The 20,958-nt window shown below is 38.2% G+C and overlaps 2 protein-coding genes across 6 annotated transcripts; both read right to left on the minus strand.

Moving 5' to 3' along the window:
* Positions 1–46: 46 nt before the first annotated feature.
* On the minus strand, positions 47–10,338 carry LOC148065398 (ATP-dependent RNA helicase DHX58-like). 4 transcript variants are annotated; one of them, XR_015713375.1, is made up of 14 exons: positions 10,187–10,338; positions 9,935–10,122; positions 8,817–9,021; positions 7,060–7,250; positions 6,494–6,607; positions 5,445–5,577; positions 5,196–5,381; positions 4,888–5,126; positions 4,031–4,342; positions 3,443–3,630; positions 3,282–3,375; positions 2,753–3,221; positions 2,612–2,644; positions 47–131 (listed from the first exon to the last, which is right to left on the minus strand). XR_015713375.1 is itself a non-coding variant. In XM_087808467.1 (12 exons), exons 2-12 carry the CDS (start codon positions 10,109–10,111, stop codon positions 3,036–3,038), a joined length of 2,025 nt encoding a protein of 674 aa, XP_087664593.1. In that variant the 5' UTR covers positions 10,112–10,122; positions 10,187–10,338; the 3' UTR covers positions 1,480–3,035. The 4 variants fall into 4 exon arrangements, 1 of the variants encoding a protein (XP_087664593.1); XR_015713373.1 differs by having other exon boundaries at positions 2,612–3,221; XR_015713374.1 differs by lacking the exon at positions 47–131 and having other exon boundaries at positions 1,480–2,644.
* A 2,306-nt stretch (positions 10,339–12,644) lies between these two features.
* On the minus strand, positions 12,645–20,741 carry LOC148065399 (histone acetyltransferase KAT2A). Of its 2 annotated transcripts, none has more exons than XM_087809241.1 (18): positions 20,490–20,741; positions 20,147–20,270; positions 19,868–20,013; positions 18,662–18,751; positions 18,288–18,469; positions 18,022–18,213; positions 17,765–17,867; positions 17,173–17,284; positions 16,294–16,430; positions 15,994–16,202; positions 15,796–15,922; positions 15,134–15,244; positions 14,914–15,057; positions 14,737–14,851; positions 14,624–14,660; positions 14,320–14,383; positions 13,853–13,937; positions 12,645–13,782 (listed from the first exon to the last, which is right to left on the minus strand). In XM_087809241.1, the coding sequence occupies exons 1-18, from the start codon at positions 20,697–20,699 to the stop codon at positions 13,589–13,591; spliced, it is 2,382 nt and encodes a 793-aa protein (XP_087665367.1). In that variant the 5' UTR covers positions 20,700–20,741; the 3' UTR covers positions 12,645–13,588. The 2 variants fall into 2 exon arrangements, with proteins under 2 accessions (XP_087665367.1, XP_087665366.1); XM_087809240.1 differs by having other exon boundaries at positions 17,173–17,280; positions 17,761–17,867.
* Between the last annotated feature and the right edge of the window lie 217 nt (positions 20,742–20,958).

A 20,958-nucleotide genomic window follows, 5' to 3' on the forward strand; every position in this document is an offset into this window, starting at 1 on the left:
TTAATTAATTGAATACAAACGAGGAAATGTTAAGAGGTCACCTGCTCAATATTGGGCTTTTCAAAGGGTGGACTTCCAAGGGATCCTTCCACAACTGGCTGGCTCATTTGCAGGATGCATTTTCTTAGCAGCTTCAAAATAAGACACATTTTTTAGAATTCATAAAGGAGTGATCAAATAATTGCTGTATTGGGGCACATTCTTAATAGCTTGTTAAAAAACATGAATAACTTAATGAGCCACAATCTCCCATTATCCCATTTATTGTCTGTGAAAGAGGCAACAATGACACCATGTTTTTTTTAAACTATTTCTCTTACAAAGTCTCCTGGCAAATGATCAAACCAGGCAAAATAATGTGTGTGTGAGGAGCAGGCAAGAACAGAAAAATACATTAACATCAACAAAAAACAATACATGACAGAGGTTCCCATTAATAGTTTCTAAATCACTATAAGGTTGTGTGAATGATTTGACGCAACATTGAAATGGCGTGAAGGAATTTGGTGATACAAATAAATAAGTGTGTTGACACTTGACAATTAACAACATTATTATTGAGAGCCACTATTGCATGTCAATTTCCCTATTTCCGACCCACAAAACAAATCCAAATTTGAGTAATTCAAGTAATTCATGTTTTAGAAAAGGTTGATGCAATATATCTTGCCTCCATGTCAACTAGAACACACTGGCTGATTGTCATAACCTGGTAATAAAAAAACATAAGATACCTATAGACTGTCAACCTTGCCACCCTTCAATGCAAAAAAATATTATGACGTTTCAAGATCATTTCAATTGAAGAAAGTCAACTGTATCAGAATAAGGATACATTTTATTGTTCAGGCTTTTCCTTGATTTTCTGGAACTCCTGTTGTGTTATCAGTTATATCTTGACCTTTAAAGTATATACTTTATTGAATATTGTTTTGATTGATTATGCGCTTTGTGACCTTGGTCTGGAAAAGCGCTATATAAATTAAAATAACTTACCGGTACTTACTTACTTACATGCTGCAGTAAACAATTGGAAAAGGTGTTCGTAAATGTTTAGTCAAACATCAACGGATCCAGAGTTCTCTCCAGCACCCTCCATGGACTCTTTTTTCTCTCACTGTATCCTCCCTCACTCTTTCACCCCCATCCTCAACACCGAGTCTGGTTCTGCTCAAGGTTTCTGCCTTCTAAAAGGCAATTATGCCTTGCCAAGCTGTGAATAAACTGAATAACAAATCATATTATTTTTTAATTACCGTTTTTTGTATATGTAATCCTTTCAATTTTTTTATAATAATAATAATAATAATCTCTATTTATATAGCGCCTTATAAAACTATAACCTCATCAAAGAGTATACTACTTTTTCTCAAAAACATACCGTATTTGTTTTAAAGTAATCAAATGAAGTTTGTTTTTATGAAGTTGGTGTTGGTGGTCAAAGTATTATAAAGGAATAAATACCATGATGTTGGAATCACAATTCACCATTTATTCATATTTTCCCACAATTTATATACAGTCATTACATATAGAATTTTTTTTTTTTTTTTTTAAATATTGATCATGTACCTGATTATACAAAGCTAAAAGGTTTAACAGATTTTCAAAATGTTTTAAAATGTCCACAAAATTCATTTCAGTGAAAACATCTTTTTTTCATGTCCATATAATCCCAAGTGCCTTTTTTTAAAATAATTAACAATCTTCATCAACATCCTGAAAAAAAAATCACACAAAAAGTAGAAGAAAATGAAGGAAGTGCATGATAGTGAGACAAAGCTAACCCAATATAAAAGTGAAGCTGAAAATAAATGCTGTGAACTGGAAATCTAATTTCCCAAAAGAGATCTCCAGAAGGATTAATAAATTCTATCTAATCTAATCTAAAAACATTCCAGTAATTATTGTGCAGATAGTCAGCAGAGGGTCCTCTTTAGTGAGCTATGATAAATATAAACCACCATTGATCCGACGGAGATACTACAACAACATTAACAATATGGCGTTGTCACTGAAGCTTGTGCTGTGCTACACCTCAGTGACGTTCAATTTAATTACAAATTTTCAATTGGCTCTAAATTCGTTTTAAAACAATCAATAGATATAGAAAAAATGAATGAACTATTAAATCATTTAAAAATATTTAGCAGACGTTGTTTAAACAGTATAGAGCACGACCGTGATAATAAAGGATTACAAGGAAGACACAGCTGATTCAATACTCGTTAGTTTATTTACTCCTACTAAATGGCGTTTGGGTTTTAGCAAGGATTTAAGTGGGGCTCATGAGTGAAGAATTCCAAGTTATAGTTAGCTTGACAGCAGAATGATGTCAGCGCTGTTGTGTTAAAATGTTGTTAAGTTAAGATGACTCGATCTATTGTCTCTACCAGTGTAAGTTAGTAGTGATGACGTAATGAATAATATACCTGCCTTTGGTTGCTTATTATTTGTTGATATTGCGTTGTGCCTTTCAACATTGGTTAAATTAACGCAAAAGGGACCAAAGTTTATTATCATGAAAAAATAAATATAGAATATTAAAGGGATCAATATAAGCGTGTTAATCACATCTACTTTTGATTGAAAGTCCAGTTAGACTACTTACCAGTTATATATAACCATCTTCCATTTTGGGAGTCTGCAAAAAAGAAACATACAAACAATAATAAACGGCTCGCAGCAGTGTACTTGACCCACCTGTTGTTTCTACGTAAAAGAACAATCAACAAGTAACTTACTTACTTACATCAACAAGTACTTGTAGGCTCACCTATGCCTCTTCTAAGTGCGGCACAGTACTGTGTGTCTGCGGTTTTATTTCCGATCAGGAAACTAAAGAAAACCCTTTCAAACATTAAACTGTAATGGTTAAAGACATCAGGCAGACTGTGGAAAATCAAGGCAATTAAAGATATCTGCAAACATTAAATTTGCGACATGCAGAGATATGGCAACCCAGTTTGCGATGGATTGCGCATTCAGAGGTGAGGCACCTGCCTCCCATGACCGCACGTCCCTGAAACACAGCCTTAGTCAAGAAGGTCGGATCCATTTTCTTCGCAATACTCGGTGAGGTTGAACTCTGCCACAGTGAACGGGACCTTCTTCCACTGCTTTACGACTATGCGTTCGGAGGCGGTCTCAAGGGCGAAGTGCTTGATAGAAATATTGGGCAGTACAGCAAGATCTTTGTACTTGATCTCAGACCCCCAAACCTGAACATGGATGTGAAAGTAAAAGTTTAGGATGAGTAAGGAATGCTATTTTCCCCGTACCTTTTCACACTTTTGGCAGCTGATTATACGCCCAGGCTCCATGTCTGCAAAGCTCTTGTCCAGAAACACCTGAGCCCCGAGTTTGTAAAACTTCCTAAATAGTAGGGACCAGATTAGAAACTCTGCTCAAACTGAAAGATTTTGGACGATTGTAAACTCACTTGAAATCGGGGTTAATGTTGACGTGGTGCACGTTTTCCACCCGTCTGATATCCCCGCCCGTGGCCACCGGCAAGTGACATTCCCGACACAACAACTTCACTTTAAAGGCAGCGCTGTTTCTCTTTGCCGACCTGCTGAGTTGAGCGGCTTTGTGGGCAGAAACCGAGTCCCTCTGAATACTCCTTAGCTGGACATGATAATGAAACAAATTATGATAATGCTCGAGGATTTTTATTTATATAAGCTGAAGTATAAAGAAATTATGATTATAACTACATGGATATTTAAGTGACTTATTCATTGGGATTTTACTATCCATAGTATCCATTTATTCATCTCTTAAATCTTCAACTTCATGGTTACATATGTTTGTTTAGCATTCACACACACTCATACACTGATGGGAGTAGGCCGCGAGGCAGCATCTGACTACCAGGAGAAATCAGGGTTTTAGTGTCTTGAGACACAATCATATCAGGAGTTGGAAGTAACCTGAAACTTCTAAGATACAAGACAACCACTCCAGTGTCCTAAGTTGAGTTTACAATGAAGCCACTAGCTACATCAAAAAATGAGGCAAGACCAACCTTTGAACGGAGCACTAGACGACTCATCTGTTGGACTTCTGCGATGGCTTCGCCAGCCAACTGCTCCAAAAAATCATTGACATGCTCTCTCCTCAGCTCCTTTCCGTTCTTGTCTGCGACCACGGAGTATTCGCCATCCATGGCTCTGGCTCGACCCCTGGCCTGCACCTGAGCGATCTCGTTGGTGAGGAGCCCGTAACGCACCACCAGATTACATTCTTTGATGTCCAGGCCTTCTTCTCCCACGCTGGTAGAGATCAGGAGGTTGAGTCTACCGTTCCGGAAATCTGTTATGGTTTCATTCTGTTCGCTCTGTAAGAGGAAACGCAGTTTAGGTCATCGTCATCTGAACAATTCCATGTTCAAAGTGGAGAACATTTAGATCATCTTGAAGTAGAATTGGTGGCATCTCAATATGTTGCTACACAGTTAAAACTGTTCACCAGTATTCCAAATAGTGTTGAATTGTTACATCTTTGTTGAAATATTTCTATGTGTTCAGAACATCCACTACTGCATCATGAAATACTTCTTAATCTCTGTGCATTGAGCTTGATTTATTCAAGAATGTGATTTCAATGTTCTCTTTCAATCTCTTTTTGTTGCATGAAAGACTTCTACAGATTGATGATGCCTCATATAGTAAAAAAAAATCTCATGAAAAAATATACTAAACGCTTATTATTAAGGTCAAGTATATACAACCCCTGCCCTAAATGGACTGTACAGTCAAGACTGAGTCTTGCAATGCACACTTTAAACTCAGTGGCTCCTGCCTCACTCTAGTGTGTACCTAGCTTCAGGCCTGTCCCTGTGTGAGAAGTGTTATTATGAACTTGTTTGTCCAAAGAGCCCACCTGTGTCATGGTGCTGGTCCCAGTCAAGATATCCGAATTGATTCCTGCTTCCTGTAAAGTGTTGCTGCTTTGGACCCAGTCTTTCAGGTAGACGGTGCTTATTCGGGTCTTGCTGAAGAGGATGGCCCGGGACTCTGGATCTTTAGTGAACTGCTTCAGAAGAGTGCTTTCAAGGCTAGCCATTTTTGGGTTCTCGTGCCTTAAATCCTCTGCACTTTCTTTCAGCCTAGCCTGATTATCTGCATGTGCGAGACACGCAACGTGTTTATTTCAGCAACAAAAACCCTCATGACAAACACAAACCTCACCCCTAAAAAGTCTAAGCAGGAATTCATCGGTGGCATCGTAGGGCGAGTTAGACTTGGCGTTGTAGTAGCGGAGCAAGTGGCGAAAAGCGTTGATCATCCTCAGGGTGTCGTTGATGAATAAAGCGTCGTTGTACTGCCGCAGATGCAGCGCGCACTGTTGCAGCCGCCTGTTCAGCCGGGTCACCCCTGGTTGGATGTAGAGAGATTTTAGGGAACAGAGATCAGACAAAGGATGTGAGTTTCACAAACCAATCTTCTCCAGCTCCACTACGTCCGCCTCATACTCTTGAGTCCCACACTTTCTGAGTCTGAAATCAGGAGGCAACACCATGAACTCGTGGATCTGCTCCATCATCTGTTTCAAGAGGTCGCCGAATGGATCCTAAAATATAAATAACGGAAAATCGAATTTGTATTAAAAAAAAAGGTCAAGGTATTTCAGACATCCATCGCTTATTGTTGTCTAACAGTTTTCAACTGTGATCAAACATTTTAAATCTCAGATCATTTTCAGCTGATCAAAAAAGTTCTTCTTCTTATCAAAATGAGCCAAAAAAGTAACTTTTAAATGATTATAGTCGTTACTATGTCTGCAACTTATTCACACTTTTCTATTCCACTGAACAGAATATTCAATCAATACTTGAAGTTGCTGTTATTTGTTTCATGTGTTTGTCATGTGAACAGTTTATGTATTATGTATGTCAGGCGTTATGTTCGGGTGTAATAATTATCAGTAATTATTCAAGTGAAAGAGTTGGGCATTTTTATTATTATTATTATTATTACCAGCACATCACAGCAGGAGGCCGTTCTACAAAGTCGGGTTCTACTCTCAGTTTCTGCCAGGTAAAAGCTATTTGGGTTATTTAAACTGTTAACTCTCTTGAGATAACTCTGTTATGATTGGACACTTTAAATGCAATTTAATTCATTAATACTGCCTCAGCGAATTTATCTTTTGACCAAACTGTCAATGCATGTTATACTATGTTTTCATCACCACAAGCTAATTTATAAAGACATTTTAAGAGTTAGAGCAACAAATACAGATTAAAATCAACTAAATAAAAGGTGAAAATTGGTTAAAGTCAAGTTTAAACTAATTATCTTAGTTTGGTTATTACTTGAACAATTAAAGTTATTATTATTTTATGAAGTTGTTATTTAACCTGGTGACAGGTCAGGATTTAAGTCAAGAAAGAAAACAACAGTTTAAATGATGCTGTAATTCACTATTCTGACACTAATTCTAAAGATATACAATAGAGAAAAAAAAATAAAAAGTAGAAACTGACCTCGGGTCTCTTATCTACAATGTTCAAGATCTTCCTAGGTTTGGGAACATTGATCTCAAGTTCTTGTACAGCGATCTTTGTTGAAACAATTTCCGCATCCAAGTTGGCACAGACCTGCATGACAGAAGACACAATTCTGTTTTAAAACACAACTATTTTGTTGCTTTGATAGTAAAAAAAAAAGTGCTTTGGAGTCCATGTCCAAGTGAACTAGGCAATCATAATAACTTGTTTTCTCGTGCTCACCACCAGACAGTTATATTGCAAATTAAAAAAAACTGTAATCCAAGCATCCAAGCAGCCCTTCAGAAAGTCTCACACAGTGTCTGGGATAAAAATATTATTTGTTCCTCTTAAGCATCCTTAACCTGGCAACATAAAGTATAAAACATTACATCTCTTACAGACACAATCAAATAGCCAGAGTTTTTTGCTGATGATACATTTTTTTTTTCTAATTAATTCTATTTTAAAATGTGTGCACACCTCAAACAATGCTTGTGGTTTTTACAATGGTGCCAATAAATATTGTTGATATTAAGGCATGACTGGTGCAGAACCATTACCGTCAGCACATGCTCCACAGCTTTCTCCAGGGTCTTTGCACCGCCTGTACCCGGTGACGCCGTCAATCCCAGGATCTGTGGCAGCCGCCCCTGCTCACTCAGCTTCCTCTCCACGTAGGTTCTCATGATCTCATGGTAGACATCCTCCTTGTTGGTGTGGTGGCACTCGTCGATGATCAGCAGACTAATTTCTACAACAACAACCCAGAATATAGAAATATCCCTTGTGAGTCTTATAAGAGTATGGCTTCTTCAATGTGACACAAAAGCAAATACAGATCATACAGTTCAAGTGGTGACTCAATCGCTTCTCTGTCAGTTGATCTATGCATTTCATTAGCTTTGATCGGATCTACTAACCTAGTAGGACGGCAAGTAACTTACTGTCTTTACTGAGCGACAGTTGTTCATTTAAAGATGCCTGAGCAGAATTAACAACTGTGCCGTCTACCTTCAGGGAAGAGAATGCTTCCAAATAAGAAACACCAGACTGAGGAACATTACGCTGCGACTTTACTCTGTAGAAACATTATATATCAGTCTTATTAAATCATATTTATTCATATATAATCGCTGCAGAGATTGCTGACAGGTTGGGAGGGAGCCAACTTGTGACCTTTCTTTTTGGAGTTTGTATGTTCCTCCCGTGTTGCCTGGGTTTCAAAGTCCAAAAGCATACAGAGGTTGATTGGGAATTTTCCATATGTATGAGTGTGGGATCCATTCTGGGCAACCCCCATATGGGATTAAGCGGCACAGAAAATGAATGAAAGATAAATGATATTGTAACTTTATTCGATTATTATTATAATTTCTTGTGTTTTGTGTTTCCTTTCTTTTGAAACTTCTGATATATGTTCCTTATGACAAACTTGAAAGGTATAAATCTTGAATAGATGGAAAACTCTGATAATAACTAAAATCAACAAATAAAATGACATAAATGAAGGAACCATTCAGTAGAAAAAAAATGTATTGTAGTTACATGTAATATCAGTTAACAGGCCTCAACTGATGAGATTGAAGTAACCAGCTAATGAAAGATGATTGAGCTGAAGTGTTTTATCCTACTTACCTTAACCGACTGCTTTAAGAGCAGAACGGGGGAGTAATGATGACCAGGTGCACCCAGATAGTTCAGGGAGTGCATGTGCCGTCCTTGACCAACATTTATTCCTCAAGTGTTTGTGTTCGGTTGATAACTCGGATGTGGATAATTAACAGTTTACAGAACTATAAAGTCTTAAAAAGACGACCTAAACCGCTATTGATTTAGATCTGTTGTTGTTTCTCTCTCCTTGGGCTGTTTAATTCTGAGTTTGGGGACAGGAGGGGAAAGAAAAGATGATTCTATTCTATGGTAATATTTGTATCCTTTTTCTTTTTTCTTTTTCTTTGATCTATGTTCTTCATCTTTAGATTCAGATTGTGTCATCTTGCGCTTTCTTTTTATTGCACTTTGTTCTTGTTCTTGTTGCATTAATCTATCGTCTGTGTTGCTGTGTGCTGGAAAAACAATTTCCCAAAGTAGATCTCCAGAGGGATTAATAAAGTTTATCCATCCATCCATCCATCCAATCATCTATAAGTAAAAATAAGTAAAACATTTGAACCATCTATTTGTTAAGTTTACAGCTTTAAATCAGATTACAAACCTAGTCTAATTTATCACCACAACAAAAACTGCATCTATAAACAACAGCAAGTGAAAGCCATACGCAAAGATTTTAAATTATTACAATCATGTGACCTCTTACCAGAAATATCAAGATGTTTTAATTCCTCCGGGCTGATCATAGCATTGTGAAGGATTTTTGCCGTGCAGATGACCAAGTCTGAAGTCCGCACCACGGAGCCGAAGAAGTCCTTCTCTAGGCTGTTGCTGCTGACTTCTTTGATGCTGTACTTCTCGCCCAGCGCTGGCAAAAACTCGTGAGTGTAATGTTGATTGACCAGATGAATCTGAGACAGAGAGGCAGAATTTTCAACATTTTTCATTCATCATTAGCGACCACAGTAAAGTAAGAATTGCTCTACTATGATAAAAACAAGGCATCTGTGCGAACCACGATTTTGAAGCAAAAATGTGATTGTAGGCAGCCAAATTGGAAAAGCCAACGTATCATCAGAATATTGCATGGTTAAATTTAATTTAGTTATTTCAAATATTGAAAATAATTGTTGAAAGTAATTAATATATTGAAAGGTTTCATTTGTTTTCATTGAATCATTTAATGTAATAATTTATATATTAAAAGGTTGAATTATTTTTTTAATTGAAATAAAAAAACAAATCTAATATTTTATAAATATATAAATATAATATATATAAATGAATTATTTTCTTAACATAGAGTTTGATATTCTAATTCTAATAACTGATATTGTTTTTTTTCATTATTTTACATTCATAGTCTATTTAAATTCAATATAAAAAGGTTGGTATAATAGTACCACCGTGATTGGCCGAGAGTTAAATGAATTAGCAAAGTAAGTACTCTTTGTTTTGTTTGGTGGCACCAAAATTTTTATATTGAACTTAAAAACACTAAATTTGAAACAATGTATTTATTTTAATAATAGGAATTAGTATACATTTGTATTTTAATTTTAATTATTTAAACGTGAAAATGTTTTTGATTTTTTTTAACAGATATTTGAAAACAAATAAAAATAATTCAAATAAAAATGATGATTTAAATTATTGAAAAAAATAATGATAAAAACAATGAAAAACTTTCAATATACAAATTATTGAAGAAAAAAAAAAAGATTATTTTCTATTTTAGTTGTCTGGCACCTTCAAGCGGACACTCGGTAAACTGCAGCTTGTAACAACTTCTAAACATGAATAAATAATGCAACGTTTGTCTACCATGTTGACTATGACGACCACTTTGGCGTGAGGGTGGTCCTCCAGGTGCTTCTTGGCCACATACACGGCAGCCCGGGTCTTCCCTGCTCCGGTGGGCAACCAGATAATGACATTCTCTCCTTTTATTGCTCGCTCCGCAACTTCCCGCTGATACGAATAGAGTTCCAGCTCAGCCATGGTTCTCTCGCCTGGTCAGAGCAGATCCACAACATGAAGGTTCATCTGTTCAGGAAGAGACTTCTCAACACTCACCTCTCAGTGCTCGTCAGTCCAGTGCCTCAGCAGGTCTGGTGACGAGCAGAGCTGGGATCAGCTGAGGCAGGAATTGAAACCGAAAGTAAGAAACCTGACACCATTATGGCAACATAAGTGCGAACAGTGACGTCTAGTGGCCACGTTCTTGTCAACAAAGATATCTTTTTAAATCATTGCGTTTTCTTAAATCCCCTTAAGGTGAAGATTAGATCATATTAAAGTTAAGATACTCCTGAAGAATCCCAGCCCTCAATGAGATCTGTTGAGGGCTGGGAAGAGAACTTTAAAATTAACCAATCCTCATCTATTCTGTTGTTTCTGTTTCTCGGGAACGGAAAGCAAAACAATCTTCTGTCTATTCACCTAAATAGATAATAGAAATAATAAGAGAGGGGAGGGAAACCCCATCAGGTTCATGGAAGGACAGCAAAGATGCCCATTAAAATTTTAAAACATCCATTCTGATCAAATATAAACAATATGTATTATTGTATAATAAGTGAGGGAGATTTTAAAGAGTTCAGCTTCTTTTGCAAATACGTCCAGCTATGATAGTGTTACAGTGCCTTGCGAAAGTATTCGGCCCCTTTGAACTTTTCAACATTTCGCCACATTTCAGGCTTCAAACATAAAGATATAAAATTTTAATTTTTTGTCATGAATCAACAACAAGTGGGACACAATCGTGAATTGGAACGAAATTTATTGGATAATTTAAACTTTTTTAACAAATAAAAAACTGAAAAGTGGGGCGTGTAATATTATTCGGCCCCTTTACTTTCAGTGCAGCAAACTCACTCCAGAAGTTCAGTGAGGATCTTTGAATGATCCAATGTTGTCCTAAATGACTGATGATGATAAATAGAATGCACCTGTGTGTAATCAAGTCTCCGTATAAATGCACCTGCTCTTTGATAGTCTCAGGGTTCTGTTTAAAGCGCACTTTCATCTCAAACAAGGAGAAGACTGATCAGAGATGCAGCCAAGAGGCCCATGATCACTCTGGATGAACTGCAGATAACTACAGCTGAGGTGGGAGAGTCTGTCCATAGGACTACAATCAGTCGTGCACTTCACAAATCTGGCCTTTATGGAAGAGTGGCAAGAAGAAAGCCATTTCTCAAAGATATCCATAAAAAGTCTTGTTTAAAGTTTGCCACAAGCCACCGGGGAGACACACCAAACATGTGGAAGAAGGTGCTCTGGTCAGATGAAACCAAAATCGAACTTTTTGGCCACAATGCAAAACGATATGTTTGGCGTAAAAGCAACACAGCTCATCACCCTGAACACACCATCCCCACTGTCAAACATGGTGGTGGCAGCATCATGGTTTGGGCCTGCTTTTCTTCAGCAGGGACAGGGAAGATGGCTAAAATTGATGGGAAGATGGATGGAGCCAAATACAGGACCATTCTGGAAGAAAACCTGTTGGAGTCTGCAAAAGACCTGAGACTGGGACGGAGATTTATCTTCCAACAGGACAATGATCCAAAACATAAAGCCAAATCTACAATGGAATGGTTCACAAATGGACGTATCCAGGTGCTGGAATGGCCAAGTCAAAGTCCAGACATGAATCCAATCGAGAATCTGTGGAAAGAGCTGAAGACTGCTGTTCACAAACGCTCTCCATCCAACCTCACTGTGCTCGAGCTGTTTTGCAAGGAAGAATGGGCAAGAATTCCAGTCTCTCGATGTGCAAAACTGATAGAGACATACCCCAAGCGACTTGCAGCTGTAATTGCATCAAAAGGTGGCGCTACAAAGTATTAGCGCAAGGGGGCTGAATAATATTGCACGCCCCACTTTTCAGTTTTTTATTTGTTAAAAAAGTTTAAATTATCCAATAAATTTCGTTCCACTTCACGATTGTGTCCCACTTGTTGATTCATGACAAAAAATTAAAATTTTATATCTTTATGTTTGAAGCCTGAAATGTGGCGAAATGTTGAAAGGTTCAAGGGGGCCGAATACTTTCGCAAGGCACTGTATATCATTATTGCACCTCCACATCTATATATTATATAAATAAGATTGTTTCTGTAATTTCAGTTTATTGTGCTATTAATCCACCTAGACCTGTCCTATATAGATACTAGATCCATGTGGGGAGTTCATAACTTTGTAACTTTTTGCTAAATTAAATAGGGAAACATTGAAGTTTATTTTTTTCTTCCTCTGTGGGAGATACAGTAACTTGGTAGCGTTTCGTTGCTAAGGAAAGTGAAAGTGAATCCTCTGCATTAGTCATTCACCTTAGAATCACGCCATTTAAAAACATTGACAAAGATACTTATAAACATGTAACTTTAATAAACAGAATGTTACACTGATATCAAGAATGGGATTTTGTTTCATGGTAAAGGTAACTTTGTTGAATCTGGGAGAGAAAGACGCAAGATTTTTTACTTGCAATAAATCCAACACATTGATAAAAGGACACTCAGAGCACTTTGTAGAAAAAAACAACTTTATTGTTATGAACAGAAATACAGTACTTCTACCACATGTCCTGTAATGAGTGGAAGCTTGATCCATTTAAGAATGCAGCATTGTTGTATAGAGGGCGAAAAACATGTGACCAATGACCCTGAATTATGAATCACCAGATTCAAGTACAAAATAAACACACACAAACACACAACAACTTAAGTTACTTCCCACAGCAACACAACTGAAGAAGTGTTGATAGTACAGTGATGCTTACACTGTAAACACCTGCAGCAACTTTATTTGAGTTTATTGAATGACTTGTAAACTGACTGCTGTGCGTTGAGTCACAATTTGGCGTGCGGGCTACGAGATAAGTTGACGTTCAATCATACTGACGTTTATCTACAGTGAAATAAATAAATGAACATTTGCCACGTACAAGAAGCTGTGCGACCTCAATGATACAGAGTGAACCCTGCCAGTGAAAATGAAGCATTAACATGCTATAAATAAACTTCTATTGTCATGATTTGTACAAAAAAGAAAGTGGTGAAAACATCAGATGCACTTTTGTCCAAATACTTCGGTGGATGTCACTTCTCTGAAGGTTTGCGTGTGGAAACAGCCAGCGTGTTCAAGTGTCGGTCAGTAACTGAAGGCAACATGGCTTTAGGTCCGGAGGTCCATTCCTTTGAAGAACTCAACGTCTCGACTCGTGAACACATTTATAAAATGGAATGGATTGTAATATAAATACATCAAAATGCTGAGAAGCAGAAAGATTGGTGGGATAAATGGACCTGTAACTTTGGTTCACTTACTGTATTTACAGTGAGGACAATAGATTATTTGAAAGGAAAAGGCAACGATAGTGAAGTGGTGGATCTAGTGTAGGATTTTACTCGTGTGTGCGTGTGTGTGTGTCTGGTTCTGTGTGTGTTTGTGATGATGAGACGTGCTCAGTTACTTCTCTATCAGGCCGCCGTCTTTGAGTTTGAAGTAAAAGAACTTCTCCAGTGTGTTGGCACACTTGCAGTACTCGCTGTCAGGAGGGTTGTACTCACGACAATTGGTGATGATTCGCTGCAAGTCAGCGATGAAGAGCTTTTTGGTCACATAGTATCTGTTCTTCAGGCGCTCAGTCATGGTCTTCAAGTCTATGGAACACACAGGAACAAGTTAGACAAGTTAGAACTACTGTTCAAGTTGGAAGGGCAGTCATCTCACCGATGGGAAAGCGAATGATCTCATAATAATCTGGAGCTTCCGATTTCTTCACAGGCTCCATGAACGGCCAAGCATCAGGATGAGTCTATAAGAGAGACAAATGTGATGACCGGTTATTAAAACTTCTTTCAATGAAAGTTCTCTATAAAATTGACCTTTGAATTTGATTGGTTTGATTCAACACAAAGGGGGGGTTGATTATTTGATGGTAACAAATTGTCACACAGTGATTAAATTTGGTATCTTAACCTTATTTATCATAGAAATGACTGTTGGTTTGAACTCTAATTAAAACCATGTATAATCAAGCAGTTGGAATCATGATGTACCACTAAATAAAAGCATCCATTTATTTGGTTCTGAAACTTCCTTCCAGCCATGTTGGTATGAACGCACTTATTGACAGAGACTGATCCAAAGCATTGGTGTGTATTAAGCCATTATTTAAATGTGTTGTGCTTGATCACCTTGATCTGGGCCAGAAGGTTTTTCAGCATGTTGTACAAGACGTCAGGATCCTTCACTTCTTTACTGCAAAACAGCCAAAAGCACAAAGATTGAGCCAGGTAGACTGACACATTTTACTGATCTAAACTTGCAGAACAACTCTTTAGAAAATATTTTTCCACAGTTGGGAATTAAAAGTAAAATTTTTTAATTATTTTATATAACAGAACAATGTTCTATAGAATATCAAGAACCTCAAACATCTAATACTGTACTTTTTTGAGATTGAGGCAGTTTAAACCTGCCATTGGAAGATTCTCTTACCATTTCTCTTTACTACTGGGTTTCCATCCTGTCTCTCCTGGTCAAAAACATAATAAATACATTAAATATATTTAAAAAAATTCATTATAATTTAGTGCACAAAAGCCACTGACTTATTCCAGGAATACTCTCCACTGGGATCTGCCGAACGCCTTCTTTGAAGCAGGTGAGTCCTGGATAGACCTTCCTGATCTGGCTTTGCTTCCTCTCGATTAGCTTTTTGATGATCTGCGGGACATTTCTCAGTCAGTAATAAGTTCAACAGAAACTAACCTGATGTGTACACATACCTCCTTCTGTCTCTTGATAATATGAGACAGTTCTGTGTAGGGGATGCGGGGGTTCAGCTCACACTCCATCAGCGTCGCTCCTTCATAGTCTTTGATGTAACCAAGGTAACGGCTCTTCTGCACCTTGATATCTTTGGAAAAGCCCTGAGGGAATTGAAAGGACATTAACATAAGGCCCAGTTGAACTCACACAGGAAACGGGGGGCCACATGGACATTACCTGCTTTTTGAAGTAGCCGATGGCGTACTCGTCAGCATACGTGAGGAAATAAAGGATGCCGTGTTTGATATGATACTCCTTCAGATGGTTCATCAGGTGGGTGCCATAGCCCTGAGAGTTAAAGGAACAGAGACAGTTCAAGTATGTAGCTTCAAGAACTACCTTCTATCCCTGGGATGTCAAACTCAATCATAAAGGGGCCGAGAATACTGATCAAAATGTAAATTTACCAGGAAGTACGAGTCCAATTACAACATTGTCTTTTTATTTGTGGAGGCTTAATATTTATAAACGTGTTTTTTCTCACCTTCATTAAACAGTCACCATCAATAACGTCAGATACTTATTATTACCTTAAATGTTAGTATCTTAAAGACACCATATCAACATGGACCTTTACCTCATTTTGATATGAGCCAACCATCAAATCAGATGTGGCCCCTTTAAATTGAGTTTGACAATTCAAAATGGAGACTTTCAGTATTAAAAGCATTAGGCCCACTCTCTCTCCCGAGTGGACACTGGTCCACATCCAAAACATCCTAAACTCTTAGTGAAGTTTAACACTTTCAAGTATGGTTTTATAGAACAGATATTGAGAATATTATTGCAAAAGCAACAATGACTACATGTTGGACAAATCATTTATTGGGAAATTTTACCTTAACTTGCTCATTAGAAGTGACGGCACAGAAGACTATTTCAGTGAAGCCCTGAGTAGGAAACATCCGAAAACAGACGCCTCCGATGACGCGGCCATCCTTGATGAGGGCCAGCGTTTTGTGCTTTCTGTGAGGGATGGAAACAAAAATGATATTCATAACTCTGAAGAAACCACACGGATCAGATCAAGGACTCACGGGTCGAACACCAGACGGGTGATGTATTCTTTGGGCATGCGAGGTAGCTGGTGGGAAAAGACATTCTGCAGGCCAACTAGCCACATCAGGATCTTCTTGTTGGACTTCTGGGACAAAGAGTTTCCTATGACGTGGAACTCTATGATGCCCCGCCGCTCCTCCAGCCTGGCGGTCTCATCACGGGCAGCGTTCGGGGTCAGAAGGTTGGTCTAGAGAGGAAAGCGCAATATGAAACAAAACAGCGATGAGCCAACAACAAGTTTATCTAGCTAACTACTAACTAACTATCATGACACTCACCTCAGGCCCGAGCATCGCAGCCGGGTCAGTGATGGTCATCATGACTTCATTCACCAACTCCATTGGAATGTCTCCCATCACACGGATCCTTTTGGCATCTTCCAATGTCAGCGCCTCAGGGAGTTTACGCTTTTCAACTGAACAGATAGTTGTCGCGTTAGACACATGTAGATTTATAAAAAAGTTTAAAATCATAATGCCAAAATAAATTAAACTCAATCTTACGACAAATATACAAACCATTATTAAACAGGGTATTGTCAAAATAAACAACAATGATGGCTAATATATTGTTATGATGATTTTGAGGGGAAAAACATGTTTCTGGCAAATAGTTTAGAGGGATAATCTAAAGTTCTGAGAGTTTCTAGAGCTCACATTCTAATGCCTAAAAATATTGACAGAAATTTAATTAAAACCTCACTTTAAAGAAACCATTTTCAAAACTCTGAAACCGCTAAAATTTGCATTTTATTCTGCTTTAAACCTAGTGGTGGCGCTGACACATATTCATAGGAAAATGCATGGCCAAGATACAACTGATAGTTTGAAATAAATAAATCCCAATAACTCACTTCCTTTCTGTGGCCAAGGTTTGAGTGTTGAGTTTTTACCCCAATAATGGTATGTTTTAATTATTTATACAATTATCCATTTGATTTGTTCACTGTACTTTTCTGAAAGATGCACCAGATAATGTGTGATATAAATTATTCATTTTGCTCTATACGTCCAGGAAATATTTCATAAAAGTAGAAGAAGAAAGAATGAAAACAAGAAAAACAATGATTAACACTTAAACAACATGGAGCCAGGAAGGCAATATATTCCATATACAGATGTGCTCATGTATGTGCAACTAAATGACAAAAGTAGGACCTGTGATGGGTTCAGCTCCTCCGGTGTCAATGATGCTTCCCAGGGATGTTGCAGTGCTTAGACCCTTAGAAAGAGTCAAAGAGCAGGACACTGCAGCTGGACTGATCACTGCAACAGAAACAACATTATTACCGGAAAATATGAGATGATATAAAGTAGCTGAAAAACCATTATTTTTATCTGATCAGACTCAAGACTCATATTGATGTTTAGTATGAAACCTGAATATGATAAAAACAAATTCCACTTTACGTACAAAGGTTGAAAAATTAAATTAAGAAAAACAAAGCAAAAAAAGGCAAAGATACAATGTTCCAAGGGGGCTTCCACACATGAAATCCAATTGATTCAATTTATTTTAAATATTTTTATATTTTGGCAGAAACTTTTCACCCCATAATAAGGATTCAACAAGCCACCTCTTCGGACAACTAATGTATATGGATATTTATTTGAATAAAACACATTCAGGCCAACATTTAGAAATCCGAAATCAAGTTGTAGCAGCCTGGTGGTTGCTACAACCTTGAAATATACTAAATATTAAAATGCTGTTTGAAATTAAAACCCTTATATATCCAACCTCACCCGTTGGATGTCCCAGCTGTGTGCCATCAGAGGCAGGCATTGTAAAATCAGCCTCCCAGATGGGCGAGTTCTCCCCATAGATCTCCTCCTCTAGCATGGACAAAAACCTGCAAACACCAGATGTACTTTAATATCACAAAATGATACAACACATCTGTGAATAGGGAATGATATCAGCATTAAATGTCATTCAGTTAAAAAAAACAAAACAAAAAAAAACAATGGTATCGAAGACACATTCAAAACTGAATTAATTCTTACTTCGGAAAATGTGTGAGGATAAGTGTGCGTTTCTCTGGGAGCAGCTTCTCCTTTTCCACCCGAAATTTCTCCAGCAACTGCCGACGAGTTACAGTGAAAATGGACTTGAGGAGGTTGCGTCCAAACACCTGAGTGGTTTCATAGCGTGGGAGGCTGTCGTTGCTTTGAGGCACGTGGCAGTAGCAAAGCCACCTGTGAAAGAGAAAATTGCATATGCTGTAAATGATGCCAATGAGATTCGATTTCATCATTCTTTGCTTTCATACCTGGTGTAGTCCACCTTGTAAGCCGTCCCGTCATCTTTTTGTGTTCTTTTGCGAAACTGTGTTGGTGTTTCCAGCTTCCAATAATTGAGGCACAAGAGGAACATTTTCGACAACTCAAACATAGTTTGTCTCTCTTTCGGTGCCAGATGGCTGAACTTGTACTGGACAAAGTTTAAAACCCCCTTTGAAGAGAAAATACATTTTGGAACGTTAACAACTTTAATCTTCATCATGTCTTCGGCCATTCAATCCATACTAAATACAAAGACAATACAAAGACAATGCAACAAAATAATATACAGAATCTGAAGGACATTTTCATTTGGATTTTGATTAATTAATTGAATACAAACGAGGAAATGTTAAAAGGTCACCTGCTCAATATTGGGCTTTTCAAAGGGTGGACTTCCAAGGGATCCTTCCACAACTGGCTGGCTCATTTGCAGGATGCATTTTCTTAGCAGCTTCAAAATAAGACACATTTTTTAGAATTCATAAAGGAGTGATCAAATAATTGCTGTATTGGGGCACATTCTTAATAGCTTGTTAAACAACATGAATAACTTAATGAGCCACAATCTCCCATCATCCCATTTAGTGTCCGTGAAAGAGGAAACAATGACACGATGTTTTTTTTTTTAACTATTTCTCTTAAGTCTCCTGGCAAATGATAAAACCAGGCAAAATAATGTGTGTGTGAGGAGCAGGCAAGAACAGAAAAAGACATTCATCTTATCAACAAAAAACAATACATGACAGAGGCTCCAAATAATATTTTCTAAATCACTATAAGGTTGTGTGAATGATTTGAATAAGCTTTGAAATGACGTGAGGGAATTTGGTGATAAAAAATAAATGTGTAGACACAATAAACAACATTATTATTGAGAGCCACTATTGCAAGTCAATTTACCTATTTCCGACCCACAAAACAAATCCAAATTTTAGTAATTAAAGTTTTCAAGTTTTGTGAAAGGTTGATGCAATATATCTTGCCTCTATGTCAACTAGAACACACTGGCTGATTGTTGTAACCTGGTAATAAAAACATAAGATACCTATAGACTGTCAGCCTTGCCACCCTTCAATGCAAAAAAGTATTATGATGTTTCAAGATCATTTCAATTGAAGAAAGTCAACTGTATCAGAATAAGGATACATTTTATTGTTCAGGCTTTTACTTGATTTTCTGGAACTCCTGTTGTGTTATCAGTTTTATCTTGATCTTTAAAATATATACTTTATTGAATATTGTTTTGATTGTTTAAGCGCTTTGTGACCCTGGTCTGGAAAAGTGCTATACAAATAAAAATTACTTACTTACTTACATGCTGCAGTAAACAATTGGAAAAGGTGTTCGTAAATGTTTAGTCAAACATCAACGGATCCAGAGTTCTCTCCAGCACCCTCCATGGACTATTTTTTTCTCCCACTGTATCCTCCCTCACTCTTTCACCCCTATCGTCAACACCGAGACTGGTTCTGCTCAAGGTTTCTGCCTTCTAAAAGGCAATTATGCCTTGCCACGCTGTGATTCACTCATTGTTGACACTTTAAATAAAATGTAATTGAAAGCCTACCTTAAAGAGGTAGAAGTAGACTTGTTTAGTGTCCGTGTCCTCTTCTTTGTGGACAGACATGAATAGATTCTCCACATCGACCACCATCCCCAAGAGCCTGTTGATCTCCTCCTCAGAAACATTCTCCAAGTGAGACACATGATCAGCTGTCAAAACAACAACAACAATGATGGAGTTAGATTGAACCGAAACAGCCCAGTGGCTGAATAAGAGGTTCGGTATGACAGCTGTGTTCAAAAGATGGAAGTGTTGTTTACGTGAGACGTGCTCGCTACATACCAAGAGCGTGCCCACAACTGCGGCACGGTTCGCTCAGACTGGCCGTTTGCTGCTGGAGGTCCATACGTGGAGCCGTGAGGGGGTTCGGGTTCTTCCAGCCATTGCACTTGCATGTGTCGCTGGCCTGGAATGAATCAGAACGAGCTGACTTAACGCCCAGGTTAGCAGCGACACAATAACAACACGTATAAACGACCATTACCGCCTTTTAGCTTATTCCTAACATTATCCACATTGGTAACTAACCAATTGTTTATTATGTTAGTTAAGCTATTCATCATTCAAGAGCAACGTAATCGTAGAAGTGTTTTGTTGACAACTTTGCTAGCGATGCTAAGCTAACCTTGCACGCCGAGAAAACGCCAAGTTTCTCGAGCTTCTTCGCCCGTGGAAAGGCTCGCACTTGGGCTTTCTTCTGGCTCGCACGCTGCTGTTGGCTCAGTCCCGGTCGGGCCGGGTCGCTGTTCCCTGAGCCGGTTGCAGGAGTCCCAGAAGCAGCGGACTGGGCTTGTACAAGCCGGGGTTGCAGGGCCTGTGACGCCGGGTCCGACATATCCACGCTGATGCTGCTGCTGCTACTGCTGGGTTCGTCTCTCAGATGCTCAGCAGCTCACATGAGGCGTTCAAGTGCAGTCGGAAACTACAGAGCTGCATCAAACCGAAGAGACACTGCGGTCAAGTGAACCATCATCCAGCCGCGCCTTAAATAAACTTGCACTTTAGTGAAGGTGTTACGGTAGAAGCCTGGAGTCAACAAGGAGTATGTAGACGTGTGTGGAACTCTAGGAAGAAACGCGGTGGAAAACATGTGT

Source organism: Callionymus lyra, chromosome 15 (assembly GCF_982586985.1).
Source record: "Callionymus lyra chromosome 15, fCalLyr1.hap1.1, whole genome shotgun sequence".
NCBI lineage: Eukaryota > Metazoa > Chordata > Actinopteri > Syngnathiformes > Callionymidae > Callionymus > Callionymus lyra.

Coding starts and splice junctions, on each gene's coding strand:
- LOC148065399 (XM_087809241.1), bottom strand. CDS start 20,699: ATGTCGGACCCGGCGTCACAGGCCCTGCAACCCCGGCTTGTACAAGCC. Junction 20,014..20,146: donor CAGTTGTGGGCACGCTCTTG/GTATGTAGCGAG, acceptor TTGTTTTGACAG/CTGATCATGTGTCTCACTTG. Junction 13,783..13,852: donor GATCATTCGCTTTCCCATCG/GTGAGATGACTG, acceptor TGTGTTCCATAG/ACTTGAAGACCATGACTGAG.
- LOC148065398 (XM_087808467.1), bottom strand. CDS start 10,111: ATGGCTGAGCTGGAACTCTATTCGTATCAGCGGGAAGTTGCGGAGCGA. Junction 7,251..8,816: donor AAAACATCTTGATATTTCTG/GTAAGAGGTCAC, acceptor TTGTTGTTGTAG/AAATTAGTCTGCTGATCATC. Junction 5,127..5,195: donor CCTGCTTAGACTTTTTAGGG/GTGAGGTTTGTG, acceptor TCGCACATGCAG/ATAATCAGGCTAGGCTGAAA.